This window comes from Gymnoscopelus microlampas (assembly GCF_963454915.1).
Source record: "Gymnoscopelus microlampas genome assembly, chromosome: 15".
NCBI classification, from domain to species: domain Eukaryota; kingdom Metazoa; phylum Chordata; class Actinopteri; order Myctophiformes; family Myctophidae; genus Gymnoscopelus; species Gymnoscopelus microlampas.
This window is the reverse complement of record NC_139952.1, coordinates 20,209,369-20,231,335: the sequence shown is the minus strand read 5'-3', so window position 1 is coordinate 20,231,335 and position 21,967 is coordinate 20,209,369. Positions and strand designations below refer to the sequence as shown.

Sequence of the window (21,967 nt, the reverse complement as noted above, 5' to 3'; positions counted from 1 at the left end):
TGTGTGTGTGTGTGTGTGTGTGTGTGTGTGTGTGTGTGTGTGTGTGTGTGTGTGTGTGTGTGTGTGTGTGTGTGTGTGTGTGTGTGTGTGTGTGTGTGTGCGCGTGCGTGCGTGCGTGCGTGCGTGCGTGCGTCTATTTGGTTCTTAGACAAAGCCAGACAATGCTGGGGAGCTTGCAGACTAATAGTTGTGCTGTAATTAGTTTCAGATTCAGCGTGAAGATGCCATGTGCTGTTGTTCATTCAGAATTATCAGACTGAAACATGCCTTGTCCCTTCCCTCCTTTCTTTGTCTCTTTCATACTCACTCTCATTCCCCCTATCTTTCTCTCTGTGCCTCCTGTCGCCTCTTCCCCCTCCCTCAAATACTGTTACCTTTTCATCCCTCTCTTTCCCCATCTTTTTCCCCGTCGTATTTCTTTTCTTCCCCTTTTCATTCTTTGCCCCTCCTCCATCCATCCTCCCTGCCTTTTTACTCTCTTCTCTATTCCCTTTTCCTCCTCCTGCTATCTCCCCCCCCCCCCCCCCTTATCTCTCTCCCTCTCTCCCCCTCTCTCCGTCCACTTCTCTCTCTCTCTCTAAAATGTTTTCCCTGTCTCACCTCCGGTCTGTCTCCTTCAATGCCTACCCCCCTTCTTTCCATCCTCTCCTCACCCTCTCCTCCCTCCAGAAGTGCCCGTGTCATCTGTGCTGTGTCTGTCGTCGGTCCGAGAGCTGCCCGTCCAGGTGAAGGAGCTGTATGCTCAGGGCTTCGTGTTGGTGGCCGTGCATCCCTTCGTCCACCCTTGCGGACCGCGTCACGCCCGGGTCCAACGGCAGCTCCATAGAGCTGTCCTGGTGCGCGAGACACCAAGGTATGACACTGAGTCACACGCACACTGAGTCACACGCACACACAAGTGAGCATAGCACTTATAGGTCTATAAAACAAAACAGGCATAACCACCTAAACCCTATATATTCCGTTGTCCATGGTCCCCCATGGGCAGGGGTGCACATAACCTTTTAGGTCTGGTACGCAGAAGAGCACCTGGACATGTGACTTGGTGCGCATGGCGCCCGTCCCGTTTTGTCAACGGGACGCGCTCTGCTTCTAAATTCCGCCGATTTTCGCCGTTTTTTTTTTCTCACGCTGTTAGGTAAAGCCCCCAAGGTTGGTGCCCTGTGCTGCTGCGCTGATTTTATCCGCCAGATTGGGACGTTCACGGCATATTTTGCACCATTACGGTGCGTTCATCATCGGTGACGAGTGCCTCTAACAGCCGCTGCTGGCTGCGTGCACGCAGCGAGGCAATGCGAGGCGATGCGAGGCGACGCGAGTCATATCTCTACCCCTGTGCCTAATGGCTGTACATGGGGCCGACGGGTGCTTTAGAGTGATTGTGTGAGTGTGGCTTCAGGAAGTAAATTCCTAGCCTCGATCTCCAGGCTTTTATTTTTTAGTTTTGCTAAAAAATAAAAGCTTGGAAATTCCTGTCCCAGCTGTCGGTGCGCAAAAGCGCCTCGCGTCGCCTGATGTGGTGCGCATTTTTTATTTTGGGTGCGCATGCGCACCTGCGCACCAGTTATGTGCACCCCTGCCCATGGGTCTATCCTGGGTGCCCTTCTTTTTTCCCCTCTACATGAAATCTCTTCACTACAAATAGCTGATTTACAAGCTCACAACCTGTCGCAATACAATGTGTTGTAATAGCATTAAATCTGTGCAAACAACACATGAAACGTTTCTGCCTACACCTCCAGGTCCAGGAATGGCATTACTGTACTTAAAGCACCCAATGACCACTTTTAGTGACTTATCATAACATTATAATGCTCAGTGACTACAGTATCATGCATTATTATAATGTATTACGACTTAACGACTATGAGAATTATAATACACTATGATCCTTGCAGTCTGTGAGTGTCCAAAAAAAAGTATCAGAATACTTGATCTTAAGTCATTGTAAATGCTTTATGATGTGTTATGACTATTGTTATAACGCATTATGAGTATTTATGAGATCTTATAACTATAATAATAATACAGTGTTAGGAGCAGATCTTTAAATGTGAGGTGCCATGTAGTTTGGATACCTGAAGAATGGTTGGAAAGAGTTGAATATTTAATGAATATACTGCTGGTGGCTGGTAAAAAAGACACTTTCCAAGAAATGGTTGTCTCAGGAAAGCCCAACTTTAAATTCATGGATGGAAGATGCTATGGACATTTACAAAATGGAGAAAATAATAGCATTTGTTCACCATAAATTGGAACATTTTGATTCATGCTGGTAAATCTGGGTTAACTACATATGTAATGCCCCATAGGCCGGATTTTATTTTCACAAATGAATGACTCTCCCAGTCCCTAGTCCCCAGTCCCTCTTTAAAAAACTAAAAGAAGAAAAAACATGAATGTTTGATGTACAAGTCCTTTTCCAACAATTTTGAAACTAGCCAATCTACAGGCATACAACGTGTAGCCTGGCATGGCCAGACTAATATCACTGCCTGGTTATTAGTCTGGAATCTCTGTGTGGAACCTGCATTTCCGAGGGGCAAATAAAAAAATGCCTCTGGTGATAAACCCGCCCCATATTTGCATACTGGGCCCTGATTGGTCCCTCACAACTTCGGAGGAAGAGAAATAAAATCTGTATTGAGAGGGGCCAGGCCTAATCTGCAGAGGGCAAATTATCTTTGCAATGGCAGATTTGTGTGGAACCAGGCTATACAACGTGTCAGAATATATATTCTTTCATTTCAGATCATTTTCCTGAAAATCTTTTGATAAACCCCCCTAAATAAACAAAAAAAGTATAATTACTTGCAACCCATAAAGACAGCTCGATGCTGAATGTAAAAGAAAACAAGATTCTGGTGATGGGGGTGGGAGTTATAGCTGGGTGTGGGCATGAACCCCCCCTCCACAACCCCGGCGAAGTGGGTTTTAGGCAGGTGGTCGGAGTGTATTTTACAGCCCTGACTACTGTCTAGTGTACCTACTACTGTGATCCACTGACTGTCAGGCAAAGATTCAGCTCAGGTGAAGACAAACTCATTTGCACCCAGGTTGTGATGTCCTCTCACTCATGCTACAGTGGCACTCTGGTCTAGGAGAGTTGAGATGCTATACTGTAGGTGTGAAAGCAAGGCTCACACAGTGACAGGTACAATATGAACACTGTTGATGTCATGTGGATTTACACTCAAATACATTATAATGTGCACAGTACATTGTCGCTGTCGGGAAGAAACGGTTATTCTCCATATTTCATCTTTTTATGTTTTTTCATAAATGAATAGTGATGAAAAGTAACAAATCTGAGTACTTCTTCTACCACTGCATATACACATACTTGCATAATACGGTATGTAATAACATGCATGCAGTCTCACTGACAGACACACGTGCAGTGCACACATAACTGCAGTATATGAAGATGGTAATGTGATAAAAAAAAAGCAGGACCACAAGGTGACAATACAGGAGGAAAGCTAAATTACGTTGAACCAAATGTCAGGGAAAATAAATGCCACAGTGCAAAATGTCAGAATAAATTAATAAAGAGTATATGACCCTCACAGTTAAATTAAGACCCAGGGCTTTGTAGTGTGCAAAGTGGAGTGTGCAGGCATAGCAATGTGAATTTGACTCCCAGATCACTGTGACACCAACTAGCTCAATTATCCGTGTCTCTACTGCAATGTTTTGCTGCACCAATTCGAGTCCTGCATGTCCACATGCATGTATTTTGTCAGTATTCTTGCATCGCTTGCTCGTTTAACATTGGGTTCTCACAGCTTCATGCAGTGTGCCAAAACCATCTCCTCATATGAACATCATACTTGAAAATAAAGTGTTTTTTTAGACCTGCTAGTGGCGTGGCGCTAAGGGGAAATCCTAGCCTACTACGATTTTTCTCCGCAACGTTATGCTTTCACTATGCTCTGTTGTATTATGTTGTGGCGTTCCGGAAATAGCTGATCTACAAGATCACAACGCGGCGCATCTGCGACGCATTGTGAGATCGTAGATCGATCAGCTATTTGTTTTTAGTGTGCGACACCGTAGTACGACAAAGTATAAATCAGGCTTGAAATGGTTTAGTCTCGTTGCAAATCTTTAGTCTGCACCATGTCATGGAAAAATTATACTAACCATGAAGGGTGAAGGCACAGTATAAGTCAAAGTTTATTGGAGGAAGATCATCACAGCAGGGCTTGGCAGCTTTGGCCTAGCCATGGGCCCTGTTGGGACGATCGTCTTCCAACAAACGTTGTCTTCTTCCTTCACCCTGCCTTCACCCTGAGTGGTTTGTATCATTTATAGAATTTGACAATTTGGCTCAAAGATGGTGACATCGGTTGGCCATTCCATCTGTCTGTCCACCATTTGAGTCCCGAAAAACATATCTCAAAAATTGCAGGATGTGATAGCAAGGCTAAGTGTACACACGGACATAAAGTAACACACATGCAGAACTGCATTTGTGTGAAAGACACACACACACACACACACACACACACACACACACACACACACACTTCAGAACAGAAATTTTATGAATGCCATTTTTTGCCATTTTATACCCTAACTTTAAGCCCCCAAAAATGGCCGTATTGTGAGCTTGCAGATCGCTATTTTCGGCATGCAACACAGGCGTGCACCTAAGTATAAATGGGGCATAACGCCAACCTCTAACCTCTAAACCTCAAAATGCCTCGCTCTAACCCCAATCTGAATCTTTTCCTAATTGTATAAGCCTGTCTCTTGAAATCATCTTTAACCATAAAACAACCATTTATCTTGTGAGGTCCAGGAAAATGGTCCTCGCAATATCTATTTCTTAAATTATACATACTTGTGAGGACATTTGGCCCGTATAGTAATACAAGCACACACACCGACATACGTACACACCCACACATGCACACACACGCACACACACACACACAGCGGTACACAGGTGGGTGCCAGGGCCGTTCTTTTGATGCCCCTCCTGCCAAGCCATCCTGCTGCTTCCTGGCACCTGTCACCGTGGAGACCGCTGATTGCATCATCAGCGTCTGCCAGAGAGGAACTGATCCGTTGAAAGAGAGAGAGAGAGAGAAAGAGGGAGAGGGAGAAACCATCTCTCCATCCTTTCATCTCCTCTCTTAAATCACGGCCATCCCCCTTTTCTTTTGTCCTCCCAGCCCCCCTCTCTCCCCCCATCCTTTTATCTTTGCATCAATGCCGTCCATTTTAATCAGAACCCCCTAAAAATGACAATTTACAATAAGAAGAATGAAAATAATCCTGGTTGATCCGCCTTTTTTTTTTTTTCCAAATCTGAAAGTGTCAATGACACCCCGAGGCTTAATATGATTCTGGTCTCCCCTACTGACCTCAATCCAAATATGAGGAGACATAGAGTATCTGAATATTCCTTTTTATCATTGTGCCTTACAGTGTGAACAAAAGGGCCCCCCCTCTCTATATCGTCGTTGTCGGGTGTAAACCTTGTATGTCCCAAAGCGTTACTTTCCAGGAAATGGGAAAAAGAACCATGTGTTCCAATCGATTTAATGTAGTTATTATTTAGTCACACGCTCTTGTTAATGCTTTTCAGTGGTTCCATATTTATAAAAACCCACAGACACACACAATTTGCTGATCTACAAGCTCACAACACATTGTGAGCTTGTAGATCGCTTGTAGATTTTTTCTACTTTTGTGTAGTCTGACGAAATACTGTAGGACATTTATGAGAAAAAAATAAACTAGAAAAGTGTGCTCGGAGCACAGGTCTCCGCCAGGCCGGGTTGCCTGCCCAAGACCCGCAAACTTTGGGATCTGAAAAATCAAACTCATACATCTTGATCACATGACAGCAGAGATAATGTGTACCGATTGATGTGAGGTTTGGACAAAATCAGTAGCAAAAAGTGTGTTTTGCAAAGAAAAAGCAAGATGGCGGAAAACTTGTCTGATGGAAATGGGCGAGTTCTGTAATGTTCCAAGGAATCCAAGGGATATTTTTTTTTTATTGTATGACCTACCGTTCAAGAGTTATAGGCCAAAACGTGAATCGGCCCGTTACCATGAGGCCGATTTGAAGAACGTATGGTGGCATTTATTCCTTGGCCTAGTGGGAATGTGTGTTCACGTTTCACGGCAATCGGACGCTGGATTCATGATTTGAGGCATTTTGTACAAAACGGGCCACTCTTGCAACTTTGGAAGCCAATCTTAGCCAATCAGGACGTAATATAAAAAATCCTTCAGATCTGTGACGACATGACGATAGAGATAATGTGTACCGATTTGCGAGATGTTTTGACAAAATCTATAGGAGTAATATAATTTTTTTTTTTAGCAAAAATCGTCCTCCTGGTGGCACTATAACAGGCCGATGTGAAACATTTGGGGCAGAGGATCTGCTCTGGCCTCCAGGGAGTGTGTGTGCACAGTTTCGCACCGATTGGTCCAATGGTGCCAGAGATTAGCTGCTCTCAGACGGACGAACACACACACACACACACACACACACACACACACACACACACACACACAGACACACACACAAGGACGGACGGACGGACGGACGGACAGGGGTGAAAACATAGTGTCGGCCACGCCTTCGGCCTGTTGGAGACAAAAATAGAAATATACAACATAGAAAATTGAAATGTGGAGATACGAGGGTTCTGGCCGACAGCAACGATATTTGAATATTCCTTTTCATCATTGTGACTTACAATGTGAACAAAAGACCCCCCCTGCTATATTCTCTCTCTCTCTTGCTAATAATAGGCCTATGTTGATCATGGCCAGTGATAATTACCTTTTTGTGAAGGAAAATGTCTTCCTGAACCAGAACCCACATTGTGCTATTGTGCAGACCTTGGCAGTATAATCAGAAGTGTTTGGTTGAATTCTGGACATGTCGTGTTCTAGTGTGTCTTAATTCAGTGGGCCATCTGGATGGGAGATATCCCAGTTGGTATGTGCAATAATGCATCTGCTACATCAGTCAATGATAAACACAGCGTTTTTTCTTTTTTTTTAATACTTCTAAAATGAAACTGAACTCACAAACTCAACTGTCAATTTTTTTTATTTTGTATTATTCTTTACAAAAACATGCTTGTTTAAGAACTTCAAATGTAGATAGGTGTGGGATCTCATTATCATGTGTAATGGTTAATTTCTCACTGCAGACTATAATGATAATAAGACATTTTATTTCTAACGCACCTTACATTTGAAGTAAATCTCAAAGTGCTAAGACTATAGAAATACAACTATACTGCAGTGTGACATTATCGTGCGAAATTTGAAGCTGCTCAATGATATTAATGGTGCAGCTTCATGTGGATCTCATGTTGCCAGTCTATGACGCCAGTTGTCATGACATATCTATGATGACATATCCTTGTCCAAATAGTGCCTATTTGGACAAGGTTTCAACCTGATTCGACTGCCATTCACTTTTGGACAATCCAAGCCCCATTTACATCCATAAAAAAAGTTAAAGTTAAATCCTATGTTAAAGTTACTTAGACTCTAAACAATTTTAATGTAGGACCACCAGTCCACTGTCGGTCTACCGTCAGTCCTCCCACCCACCACGGTGGACATCACAAACGTAACATCCGGACTGTCGAGGCGCACCGTTTCTCCGATCCACACCAAACTTCGCTCAAACACTGTTCAGGGGTCTGCCATGAATATAGCCACACCAGGGTTCACGTGTCCCCCCCCCCCCCCCCATCAGGGGCCCCTGGGTGCTTTCGGCACAGTTTTCACGCTACTCGGCACCGGTACTATTTTTGGTCAGGCTTTTGGTGCCCCCCGGAGCTTGGTGCCTAGGGCTGCAGCCCCTAAAGCCTGTGCATTAAACCGGGGCTGAATATACTATATGTGAACAAAGATTTGTCCAATTCTGCATTAGCCTAGTGACAGTGTACACAAGAAATTTGACATTGATCGGTCCAGCGGTCTGTGAGATTAGCTCTGGACAGGCAGACAGAGAGACAATCATACACACACACACACACACACACACACACACACACACACACACACAGACCCTCTTATATATGTCTACCACTTTCAGAGCCACGCAATAAAAGTGAGTAGAAGTACAGTCTACTGTTATTTCTCTCATACCAAATGGTGTACAACTGAAACGAAATGTTTTATGTTACAAAATATAAGTAGTAATGCAACAAAGGACTTATGACAAGGCAAAGACCAGTATTGAAGATGGTAATGTGATGAAACAAGAACGGCAGACCATAAGCTGACAATACAGGAGGAAAGCTAAATTACATTGACCCAAATGTCTTGGAAAATAAATGCCACGGTGCAAAATGTCAGAATAAATTCACTGCCAAGTATTCATTTAACTCTGTGAGTTAGGTGGTGTACAAAGTGGAGTGTGCAGGCATAGCAATGTTCATTTGACTTCCAGATCAGGGTACACCGTGACACCAACCAGCTCAATTATCCATGGATGTACAGCACTGCAATGTTGGGCTGCACCAATTTCAGTCCACTATGTCCATGTACTTTGTGAGTAGTCTTGCATCACTTGCTTGTTTAACCCATTCAATCTGGGAACGCATCTACATTGTCTTCTAAATCCTAACTGGTTTCTGAAAAACGTATGTTGCTATAATATCAGTGGTGCTCAAACATTATAGTTGGCCGCGGACCCCCATCTCAAAATATTTAGTTCCAGGCCCTCCCCTCCCCCAGAAGCAAGCAAAGATTTGAGTTCAAATGTTCGCATTAAACCATATATATATTCAAAGATTTGCACACATTTTCACATTTTTTGTTGAATAGCCAAAGAAATCTTGACACAGATGCATTCCTGGTCTTAATTTTTTAGCCCTGTTAGCGGCGAGGCTCTATGGTGACCTCAGTCATCAGTCCATCTGTCCATCCATCACTTTGGTCCCAAATAACATATCGTTGCAGTCGGGTGGGAACCTTATGTCCAAAACTGTTACTTTTCAGAACTCAAATAAAAAGAAAAACAGCAAAAATATAAAAAATATCATGCTCAAAACATGTCGTTTGGAGCTTGCAGATCTGCTATTTTTGCTACTTTTGTGTGACACTGTCGTATGATGAAGTAGGGCATTCATTTACGGGGGGAAATATGGAGATACAAGGTTTCTGCCGGACAGCAACAATATCTTGAAAACTATTGGCTGGTTTGCATGGAATTTGCTGTGCACCTTCATGCTCCTCAGTAGATGTACCTTACTGATTAATGGCCTTTCCCTAGCACCAGCCTCAGGCCAAAATATCAACTTGGTGACCCCATGGCCTTTCCTCTAGCACCACCTTTAGGTCAACATTTTCACTTGCATACAAGTTATCTACACATCTATTACCAGTAGTCAGATGAAATTAAATGATCTTCTGCAGTGATTATACAATACACCCTACTGTGTTTTCTGTGTCATTACTGTAATTGCTGAGGAAGTAAAATTGCCTTAGAGATGTGAAGGTTTAAACAAAGCAGAAGTCTCTCAGTTGCTCTCAGTAGGTTACAGATCTCTCTTAGCCAGAGAGTTGTTCATGCTGGCAAATATTGATTGAACATCTTTCTGTAGATCAGAGGAATGAAGTGTGTATATGTAAACTCTGCTCCATGGCTAATCTCTTGGGCTTAATGATCTCTCTCATTCCATTCTGCCTGGCCCTCTTTTCATTCTCTCCATCCGTAGCTCAGATAAGGGTCAGCTAAAGTGGGCCGGGCGCCGCCTGGAGACAGACGTGTGCGTGGCGGGTCACCAGGCTCCAGACCCAGAAGCAATCCAGAACTATGTGAAGAGGGTGAGTTATTTGTCTTATTTTGTATTTGTTTATTTAATTACAATCCGAATCCAGTATTAACTCTATTATTATCTTGTTGCATATTATTTTGCTGTTGTTAGCACAGTCTTGCGGAACACGCTACACCAACATTTCACTGCTTGTGCCTGTATGAGTGAATGACAGATAAACCCCTCTTGATTATTGATTCTGAAACTGCATGGAAACTGCAACCAAGTCAAGAAAGTGTAACTGGGTTAGAAAGAGACCCGGCAAAAGCTGTCCTATTCCCACCAGCTCTGCTGTAATACTCTCAATGATTAATGACGGAGGAACAAAAGGAGAAGCTAGATAAAGAATTGAAAGGATGCAGCAATGGGCTATTGAAACGCTGCCTGCCATTCACAGCATCATCGCTGACATTTATCGCATGTAAAACTCACTTTCTCCACCAACAATCTTACAATGGGAAATGAAAATGTGCTCCATTGAATAGATTTGCATCTGAACACCCAGGGCGTACAAAGGGGAAACCTGATTGGATGGAAATACAAGGCACTGAGGATAATATGATAGGCTCCGGCAGCGTGACATGAATAACCAATCAGATCACTGGCTGCCAGACGGTCCGTGATTACAGCACCGGGAACCACAGCAGAATAAAATGACAGACAAATTGACAGGCGGGTGTGCATACACATATATGTGTGTGCAAGATTCTCATTTTTTTTATTGTTACATCTTGTGTTGGAGTACATAAGAGTAAATGTATGTTTGTTCTGGTTCCTCACACATTGAATTGAACAGCTAGGAAATAAAACAGGGTATTAGCCTTTCCCAAGCTTATTTTTATTTTATTTCAGAAACCTCAGTTTGTTGTGTGTGTGTGTGTGTGTGTGTGTGTGTGTGTGTGTGTGTGTGTGTGTGTGTGTGTGTGTGTGTGTGTGTGTGTGTGTGTGTGTGTGTGTGTGTGTGTGTGTGTGTGTGTGTGTGTGTGTGTGTGTGTGTGTGTGTGTGTGTGTGTGCGTGCGTGCGTGCGTGGTTGAATTATTACTTATTTTCATCCTCCTAATTTTTAACACATTCCATTGCCTGAAATAGACTGTCAGACATTCATAGAGGTGTGGCGCGTGAGTGCGTGCTTGCATATGCACACGTGTGTATTAGTCGAAGTGTCAAGTTAGTGTTTAATAGGAAGCGATGTGTCTCATTATTGTCCACTGTTAGTTTGTTCTCTCTGTTGAGTCTGTCTCTGACTGTCATGCTAAATATCAACTGACAATTAACCACCAGCATGCATCAGGGGGAGGTGCACACACACACACACACACACACACACACACACACACACACACACACACACACACACACACACACACACACACACACACACACACACGCCACACACACACACATTGAGATAATGAGATCATTTGAATATTTGATCTTCTCGGTTGATTAGGTGGGCTGTTATTTTGCATCCACCCTGAGTTTGTCATCCTTAGTTTGTCTGTAATTGAGGCTGTGTAATAATGTATTGCCACAATGTGGTTAGCAAATATACAGTAATACAGTATGTGTATTGTTAGATAGATAATATGTCTATTTACATCTATATGTTAGGGTTGCAACAGTTAATGTAACTAATGGATGAAACGATTATTGTTGTTTTTGTTGCTTTAATGGACCACAATGGCAACAAGTCTCTCTTTTTTTGTGTGCATTTGGTGTGTTTTTAAATATTTGAAAAAAACAATCAAAATATTTTTGTGTCGATCCATCTAACTATATAAATGGCGAGCAACTTCCGTGCCCTCGGTGTCCACACCCCACAGCTCTGTTATCGACTAAACACAACACCGTCACACCACATGTCGCCAACACTGTCGCCACGGCGGGCGGCCTGAATTTACGTTTCGCGTAGGGCACCTGGCATGCCTCACTACACCGTTCCCACCTCGCAACATAATTAATTCTACTCACCAAATGTCGGACACAACGGAAGTGGAAGCAGCTTCCTACCGCTTACCGTGCGTACCACCGAGGCCAACACAACACGACGGCCCGCCATTGAAAATCCCCAAAACAACAAGAGCACGTTGCTCTGCTCTGCTCCACACACCAGGCTAGGTTCATGACACCAAAGGATTAGCCAGTGATGTCATCATTACTGGTCAACACACCAGGCTAGGTTCATGACAGCAAAGGATTCGACAGTGATGTCATCATTATGCAACCCGGAAGTACACATCGCCGGCATTGGGATGCCAGGTTGGGATGCCACGCCAGAAACAAGCAAGAACCTGCATGATTTTTTTTTTTTTTTTTTACCGTTTGGAGATTTTCATCCGACGACTTTGGCGCGGACCACCAGGGGGTCCGCGGACCCCCTGAAACATAAAAAATATTATTTCTTCCCAATTTTTTTCTCAATGTTTTTTACTTTTACATTACAACTTCTTTTTTTTTTTTTTTTTTTTTCCAAATGTTCATCCCATATATACACGCGCCCCGTGCGCGGCTAGGGGTTTCGGGCGGCCGTAGGCCGCCCGGACCTCTAGTTGATATATAAAAATAAAAATACTTGCATACCTAATGTATATATTGTATATTTGTGCATGTGTGTGTGTACATGTATATTTGCCAGGACAGGGGCCATATACTGTATATCAAGAGTGTGTATGCCTAAAAATGACGTTCGCTAGGAAACATGAGAAGTTCATATTCTGCAGGTGGTCTCTACCCAGTATTTGGGCATCAAAAGTTCACACTTAATATGCATTTTAAATTGGTGCATTCTGCTCAAGATCAGATACGAATTTGATATCCGCATGATATTTGCATGAAATAGAAATGTATCTTTCGTCCAATGCACTTTTCCCCTGCCAATGTAAATCGTTATGATGAATGAATGGGCCAATACTTGTTTCAAAAAAACTTCTGGGCATTGCTGTATTGCTGGGTACGCCGCCTGGACGTTTGTGATGATGCCACAGACAGCTGTCCAGCCCAGGAACCTGGCCATGCACTGGTCCAGTGGAGAGAGTGCTCCAGTCTCCTCCAGGGGTTGTGACACTTGCTTTATGGCCACTGATCCGCTTTTTTCCCCCAGTCTGTTAAGTTATGTTTCTTTTTTCAGTGTTTTCTCAGCCATGTTTTCTGATTTTACCTACATTGATATGAACAGACTTAACATTTATACGGTATTTACAGGTTCATTTAGGGATTTTTCCTAACCATTTATCGGTTAAAATGTGTCTGTGTGTGTGTGTGTGTGTGTGTGTGTGTGTGTGTGTGTGTGTGTGTGTGTGTGTGCACGCGCTGACCTCCACAGATCCAGGACATGGCAGAGCAAGGAGTGATGTTTGTAGGCTTTCTCCAGCAGCCTGGTGGGGGTCCCTGTTACCTGGGCCCCTGGGAACCTGATGAGCTCTCCTCCCTGCATTCTAGCCCCTCCCCTATACACAGGCACCCCTTCAGCGCCAGCGCCAGTCCAGTAGAACCTCCAGAACCACCCTGTAATGTCTTACAACCTGAACAGAATCTCTTAGAGCACAATCCCTCAGGACCTCAGGCCATGGATCACGACCGTCCTGAACAGTGCACACAGGACTGCACACCTTCGGAGCCCAGAGTACCGGACCCCTTGAAACCCATCCAGAACTTGGAAATTGGGTCAGACGAACCGACTAAACAAATGCCGAGCCATGTTCTAATCCATACCTCAGAGATCTGCCCCAGTGAACCAACGGGCCCCACATGCCAAGCACAGGACCATAACTCAGCAGAAGATCAAGGGGATCCGCCGTGTCCCGACTCACCAGTGAGCGCCGGTCGAGTCGGACTGCCGGACCGCAGTCCACCAGAACCAACAGATGCTGAACCTAAGCTCAGAGACTCAACAGAGGGATATTTCAGTCCAGACCCAGGCATTAACAGAGAGGTGAGACGATGTTCGAGCTTGGAGAGCTGGGTCAGCTCTCCTCTGCTGAATCACAGCCACAGACCAGAGTCCAATGAGAGTGAGCTGAACAGAACCAGTAGAGTGATAACCCACAATAACAACCACATCCGAGTTAAGAGTTCTGAGAAAGAGAAGAAGAATGTAACCTCACCTCCGGTGCAGGCAAGTAAGTGGCAACTTTTGATCAATATAAATAACGGATTATATATCTATTTACGAATCTTTATGTACATTTAGTTTGTTTGTTATATCTCCATAACTGTGACGTCTGTAACGTCTCTATAACTTATCATGCCGTGTGTGTGTGTGTGTGTGTGTGTGTGTGCGTGCGCACACCCAGGGTTGCAGCTCTTTGCCCTTTACAACCACACAGAGGAAACAAACAGTTCTTTGAGGTTCTATTCGCTCAGGGTTCCACTACGTATCCTAAAGGAGGCGGGGCTGACCACTGAGGTTGACGCCCACTGGCTGGATCATATGACTCAGCACTTCACCAGCGGCGCTCACCTCGTCGACGGGTTCTTCCACCTAGGAGAGAACAGTGGTATGTTCTCTTGTTCTAGCATTGGCTGCATATGTGGTGGTGTCCAAGTCATTTTGGAATTACTCAGTCACCAATTCAGTTTTAACTGATGAACACGTAATTGAAAGTAATCAGAATTGTCAAAATACATAATTGACTTATTTTACTAATATGAATCATCCAGACGTCGCTGGTCATCTGCGACCGGTGTGCTAACTGTTACCAGAGTTCAAATCTAACATAGTGAGGCAGCATTTAATTACACATAGTTGGAACAAGCTTCCAGAATATCTGAGACTTTCCCCAATACTGACTGCCTTTAAATCCAAGCTAAAAGACTTTCACTGCCTTTTATTACATTTTCAAGATACTTAAAATTGCATGATGACCTTTAACCACTTAAACCACAGCATCTGTATTATGGGGGATACTTTTGCAGGAAATTGCAGATCTACAAGCTGCAGTTTACCTCCATGTCTGCCCAGACTCATGTAATACAAGAATTTGAAACAATTTAATGAACATGAGAGGTCATAGTGACCTTGACCTTTGACCACCAAATTCTAATCAGTTCATCCAAGTGGACATTTGTGTCAGATGTAATGACATTACCTCCAGGTGTTCCTGAGATATCACACTCATGAGAATGGGACAGAAAATGACCTAAATCTGGGAACCCATTCAGTATAGTTTTTGCCTCTGGGGGCACAACCTCCTTTTTTGTGTTAAACAGGAACTCGGGTTTGGCTCCTCCCCTTTTCAGTCTACTTCCTTCCGGGTGCTTCTGTTTTTATTCCTACTGACAACATTACATGTTTAAGGCAGTAGAGATTACAATGACCTTGACCTTTGATCCAATTAGATAAACTGTATGCGTTACGTCTTTTTTTCATAATTAGAGTGTGAATTCTTGAGTTATGGTCAAAAACGGGTTTGTGAGGTCACAGTGACCACCAAATATCATGAAATCACCTCAATGGGAATGGGACGTATGGACAGACAGACAAAACATAATGCCTGCGGCCATGGCTTCCACCAGTGGAGGCATAACAAACAGTTAACAGAGGAGTTATCAGTTGTTCTAATAGTGTGTATAGATAACATAAACGGTGCGTGGTAATGGTAGCTTTCCCTTGGATGGTGGTTGTTTTGATGCTTGCCTTCAGAACCGCAGAAACCTGTCATGCTTTAGGATTGAACCCTACTTGATCCTGTGCCTCCTCTTCACTGTCTCCCACTCAGCTGTCCTATTGTCTGTCTCAATGCGGCAATAAAATACTACAAGATAATGTCTGTTGTTTGTTAGTTCTACCGTAGAGGCACACAGACCTGCTCGTGCTGGGGTTGGGTGATGGATGACATGTGTGGGTGATATGTGTTTTAAATCCATGTCTTACCGCCAAAGTCCCTGTTCAGTCAGCCATGATATAAGTAGGTCTAAGCCCAGAGGATTGGGGATCAATTCTTAAGAGATTTGGAAGGGGAGTTGAGCTTTTAACTCCTCTCAGAGTCACAAGTATCTTCCTCTGTCTCTGTCTATAAATTGTCCAACTCTTCGCCTCTTACGTCATCTCATTATCTCCACCAGGCCGGAACCCCCGGAAGGCCGAGATTATGTTTTCGCCCCTGTCCGCCCGTGTGTGGGGGGCACCACAAATCGTACAAACCCTTATTTCCCCCTGCAACTTCATCTCGTCCTGACTGCTGCACCACTCTTTCTGAGACTTTCTGTTTTTCTCTTTCATCTATTTGTCCCTCCCTCTCTCCCTCTCTTTGCAGACAATGGCATTTCATCCGTGGATAGCGTGTTTATCTTTCAGAGCTCTGCTGAGGAGGCTGTGACCACTTCCTATGATGCCATCGTGGTTGAGCAGTGGACTGTTGTTGATGTAGGTGTTGATCCGTAGCGGATTCAGATACAGTACTTTGCAGTTGCAGGCGTAAGCTTTGTTCAATCAACCATATTGCATAAGTGTGGGGATAGAGGAAAGTGGTAACTCTGTGTGTGTGTGTGTGTGTGTGTGTGTGTGTGTGTGTGTGTGTGTGTGTGTGTGTGTGTGTGTGTGTGTGTGTGTGTGTGTGTGTGTGTGTGTGTGTGTGTGTGTGTGTGTGTGCGTGCGTGCGTGCGTGCGTGCGTGCGTGCGTGTTTTTTGGATTACTGCCTGTTAAGTGGGTGTGGTCTGTCTATGTCTATTGTATGTCATGTGTCAGTTTTTTCAGCATGGGTGTATCGAAGTCGATGTGTGTGTATGTACTGTAAACTGTTGCCAATGTGCCAGTGTGTGTACAGTATCATTTATGTGTGTGTTGTGCTGTCTCTCTCTCCTTGTCCAGGGTGTGGTGGTGAAGACTGACTACATACCTCTGCTTCAGTCTCTGGCTCCCTTCGGGTGGAGGCTGATGTGTGTGTTGCCAACACCAATCGTAAGGACCAACAGGTACTGTACAAATGCTAAATCACAACTCTGCAACACCACAACTCTGAGTTTAGGATTTTCCTGGCCTCACAATTGATAATCCACTCTGCATATACAGCATTTAGATTTGCGCCTTTGTAAGCTAAAACAGCATGAACTTGCCTAATTATTGTTTCTCTAACCGATGCTGAAGTTATTTTTCCCCCTGAATAATTTTCTTTGTATTTTAGATACTGCATATTGTGCATATTATTTAGCAAACACTGAATGACACTGTAGCTGGATATGCAGAACAGATGGCATTAGATCTGACAGATTGGCATCATAATGTTCATCTCAACGTGAAATTGTTTTTGTAGCCTGTCTGAGCTGTGATCAAACATGCCGTCTGTTGAACCCTAATCGTCTTGTATACTTCTGCTGCATAGTGCACGGCAGGGTAGATAGAAATAGGCCTAGTTTTAGTAGCTGCATGTATATACGAGCTCCTTCAGATTATAACAGTGGTAAAAGTGCCGCTCTTTTTTTACAGTGATGGAAGTTTGTCGACAAAGCAGATCCTCTTCCTTCAGAGGCCAACTCTGCAGCGCAAGAGAAAAGACTTCAAGGTACGTTCGCCTTGCCTTCCACTTTCCCTGACACATCTGTCACTCTTCCCCTTGTGTGTCTTTAGGCTATGTCTTAGCTCAAGTCGCAAAAAAATCAAGTTGCTAAATATGGGGCCCACTGTAAATATAAATCCTCTCAGCTGAACACTTCACAAAGGTCTAATAATAGATAAAGAGTCTGTTGTCTGGCTCAAACTGTCCAAGAGGGACGCATCAAAGGCGAAGGGCTTTGTAGTGTCTTGTCAGGCTCCTGCAGAGATGGAAAGGATGAGAAAGATGCAGCTCAGAGGCAGAAAGCATCAAATGTGTCTGTTTTTCTTCTTCAGATGCCTAACCTCAGGGGTCGCACCAAGGCAAAGAAACACGCAACGCCGGAGAGGGAGAAAAAGAACGTGTCCCCTGTGACAGAGAGAGAGATGGAGCAACTGCGGAGCGACACGAAAGAGGAGGAGAGGGAAGGGGTGAGGCACAGGGATAGCGGTAGAAGAGAGGAAACAAGCCCCCAGAGAGACGGTGAAGTGGATTTTGTGAAGGACTTGTCCCAGCCCACAGAGGACGGGGCTTGCCACGAAAACCAGGAAGAGGAGACCGAGATCGACAGGAGCCCATCGGCCAAGAGGGAGAAGACAGTGAGATGGACAGATGTGTGTCAAAGACAGGACGGAGAGGACAGTGAGGACGTGAAGATGCACGAGAGAATCAAACGACAGCTGAGCGAAAGAGCGCTCTTTTCTGGTGTCTGTTGATCTAACTAACAACACAGGAAGCTAAAACCAGAGTAGACCATCTAAAATGTCTTGAAATTGGAATGGACGATATAGGCATGATTTTGCTATCCTGGAGAAATACATTTATACGCACGCACGCACACGCACACACACAGACACAATCATGAGTTCAAGAGTGAGCTACTCCAGTCTATAAGCTTGCAAGGACTAAACAGACTGATTTCAATGTATGTTGTTGAAGACATGCTTCCTATAACAACGGCTGAGTCTGTTTTGTGTACAACTACATTACAGTGATAATAGCTACAATGATAGATGGAATTTGTGAGTTGTCTTGTCTCTCACTGTGCCACAGCAACACTAAAATAATGTGTATAGTAATATTGTACCCCAAAAAAGTCGCGCAAAAGTTACTAATTACTTTTCTAATGCAGTAATTGAGTAATTCATTGACTTTTTGAGAGCAAGTAACTAACTCATTTAAAATTTTCAGTAACTTACACAACACTGGTGGAAACCCAGTGGTTTCCAACTCCAGTCCACAGGGACACTTTTTAGGCCACTGGTTTTCTATCCTACCAGGTAGTTTGACGTCTTCACCTTATGCCTCCTTGCTCCTTTGTCCTAACTGCCTAACAGTGGTGGAAAGTAACTAAGTACAGGTACTCAACCACTGTACTTAGGTACAATTTTGAGGTAGCAAACCTATACTTTTATCAATACTTGATACTTCTACTCCACTACACTTCAGTGGCAAATATTGTGCTATAATCCACTACAATTATTTGAAAGCTTTGATGAATGATAATGATTCAAAAGAAAGTTACAAAGAGCTGTACAGAGCAACGTTAAAACCAACAAGCAACTTTAGGAGCCGTGTCAAGAGAAAGCACCTTTGAGCGGACAGCTCCTGTTTGCCATGCATTTCTAGTAAAGACGTGCTGGTGCGCTCCTCTTCCCAGCGTCTGAGCATCCCGCTGGCGTATGCCGTTTTTTTGTTGCAACGCCCTGGGCGCTTCAAGTAGAGAACACTAGTTTAACTTTTGGAGAGGAGCGCTGCACTTTTGATCCTTCTGGCCGTGTCTGACAACACGGTCATTTACGACCCGATGTTGAATCGTTATCACATCCATGGAAAGTCCACGTTTACCATTATTTCAGCTAAGCTATTTGTGCTAATAACGCAGATGACAGGACATTGGAGCGCAGCAACAGTTGATAGGTTTGAACGTTGCACGTGTCAATGACATCCAAAGCGCTGCTCCGCTCGTAAGGTTCTTTCTTTGGACACAGGCCCCTTAGTTAGTTACTTTTAAATTATTCTTTATTTATTTTACAAAACATACATTAACCACTTAAGCCCCATGTCATACTGTACCTGTCCTAGACTATTCCGGAATAGCAGATCAAAAATAAATGTTATTTTGATTTTATTTTTCATGGGACATTCTGCATAATGAGTAATGTAAGTATATTTTGATGCCAATACTTTTAGATTTTTACCCTAGCAAAATTTAGAATTCAGGCTTTTTACGTACAACAGTATTTCTACGTTGTGTTTTACTACTTTTAGTAAAGGAAAAAAATTGGAGTGCTTCTTTACACATTTCACAGTCAAAGAGCAATCAAAGAGCAGCAGTACCAGTGCTGTCTCCTCCCCAAGGATCAGGAAATGCTTCACTTGCTGTGAGGTTGTAGGCTATAGCAGCGATTCTCAACCTGTGGGCCGGGGCGCACTGGTGGGCCGTGAGGGTATTGCAAGTGGGCCACCAAATAATTGGCAAAACACTAAGATTTTAAAGATGATATAACATTAAAATAAATCACAATCGATTGATTGATCATTAAACATGCTCCGAAAATACCCACCCAGCCTCTCGGCTGCCGTGTTAAGTGGTCAGATGGGTGGGCAGTGAACGCTTTTGAAATGTTCAAGTGGGCCCTGATCCAGAAAAGGCTGAGAACCATTGGGCTATAGCACCCCACCTCCACCTCCCAACAGAGGTCATCTGTGTTGTTCAGTTCTCTGCTTTGGGTCAAGAATGTTGGTCAGTTTTGATGTGCCCTTACATGAATTGAGGTAAAACCGTACAATGTAATGCAGGTCTCCAGTCTAAGCCTTAAGTATAGTTGTAACCTGTGCTCGTATTGACTATTTTCTGCTAAGAAGTAATGGGAGAAGAACTAAATGAAGCGATACATTGACCTTATTTAGGTGGTATATTTACTGGACCTTGAAGTCACAAACTAAACTGGTTTCCTGTATAAGAAATGTGTAATTTACAATTCTGCCGTGTATTTCTTCTGACCTGGACCACCTGGTGTTGTGTGTGAGTGCCGTGATATAGAAAAGTCTTTATATAGAGGCAGAGGTCAATAAACACATCAATCGAAATTACTCCATTTCCTTTATTTTCCTTGTGCGTTGTGCACAGTGCCGGTGGTTTCTTTCCTCATTAAAGGAAGGAAACGAGGTGGCAGGGACTCAAAAGTGAGTTCCTATGATGCCCGATGTCCTGCTGGGAGATGAAAACGAGAAGCTCGCAAACCATCTCTGGGGGATGTGTGGTGATCCCGGCCAATCAGCTACCTCCTGTAGGTTCCATTACAGAGCACTGTGGGATACTCCCCCCGCACTGGCATGACAACCTGTGTGTGTGTGTGTGTGTGTGTGTGTGTGTGTGTGTGTGTGTGTGTGTGTGTGTGTGTGTGTGTGTGTGTGTGTGTGTGTGTGTGTTGAATTGAGGGTGTCCAATGTCCATGGGTGAGAGCATGCCTGTGTGGGAGAATTGTAAGTGCCCAGAGAGATGGCCATTTTAAATACATGTATTTGAAATGCATATTTCAAATACTTTTTTTGTATCTTGGTCAACTTGAAATCTTAAATACCTAAAATAAATGTGTTATTATGTCATTCTATTCTCAAATTGACACATTTTAAACATTTACACAGGTTTAAACTGTGGGTGGGGTTGGAGGGTGCCTTTGATGAGTTAATTTAAGTAAGACAGCTCGTCCCTATTGGTGGTCTAAGTCCACAAACCAAATTTGGACTTGGTGGCATGCTGCAAACTGGAGTGAGGGCTGTTTATAGCCCAGCCAATAAGAATGCAGAGGGGGCGGGGCTTAATTAATTTCAGTTTGTGCCTATTGGTGGTTTTAGTCCATGTCCTAAATTTGTAGTCCGTAGCATGCTGCGAACTGAAGTTATTGCTGGTTAAATGCCGTGCTCAAACGGACATAACATACAGACGGACATACGGACGTCAAGTGTGTGTGTGTGCGTGTGTTCGTGTGTGCGCATGTGTGCAGTATTGGCGTGTGTGTGTGTGGGTTGAAGTGGCGCATGTGTTTTGCCGTGTTCATACGGACGGACATAACATACGGACGGACGGACGGACACACGGACAGAGTCAAATGTAGAGCGGTTGGCACCGCTATAAAAAAGAAAGAAAAAAAGTTCCTATCACACAAAGACTGTTTGAAGACCCCTGATCTGAAACACAAGATGCTGTGTCAACATAGCCTGGGACCAGACGTGCAAGAAGAAAATTGCCCTCTGCGATTTGGGTCTGGCACGCTCCATTGTGAATCCATTTCATTGCGTCCAGACTCCATTCTTTTGATCCCGACCCTTGGAAAAAAACCCTCCTCATAGAAGCACCAGACTCATGTTTAGGTACTTTTACTTTACTGGAGTATGTCCAACTACTACTTCTACTCCACTACATCTCAGAGGCAAATATTGTACATTTTCTTCTCCACACAATTATTTTAAACTTTAGTTACTTGTTACTTTGTAGACTTTGATTATTATTACAAAACATAGGCCTACATTAACCACTTCAGCCCCATATATACTTTTACAAGCTCGCAACACGTTGTGAGCTTGTAGATCTGCTATTTTCAAGTTTTAAAAAAAA

The 21,967-nt window shown here is 43.7% G+C and overlaps 1 protein-coding gene across 1 annotated transcript in view; it reads left to right on the top strand.

Annotated features, from left to right (window-relative positions):
* rftn1a (raftlin, lipid raft linker 1a) overlaps positions 1–18,062 on the top strand; it is a gene marked incomplete at both ends in the record, with an annotated part of 29,806 nt that extends 11,744 nt beyond the window's left edge. Inside the window, 8 exons of the mRNA XM_084080378.1 lie at positions 670–853; positions 9,717–9,825; positions 13,139–13,934; positions 14,109–14,312; positions 16,071–16,180; positions 16,626–16,729; positions 17,241–17,316; positions 17,643–18,062. Coding sequence (XP_083936504.1) covers positions 670–853; positions 9,717–9,825; positions 13,139–13,934; positions 14,109–14,312; positions 16,071–16,180; positions 16,626–16,729; positions 17,241–17,316; positions 17,643–18,062 — 2,003 coding nt within the window. The remainder of the gene's footprint in view (positions 1–669; positions 854–9,716; positions 9,826–13,138; positions 13,935–14,108; positions 14,313–16,070; positions 16,181–16,625; positions 16,730–17,240; positions 17,317–17,642) is intronic.
* Positions 18,063–21,967: the final 3,905 nt, after the last annotated feature.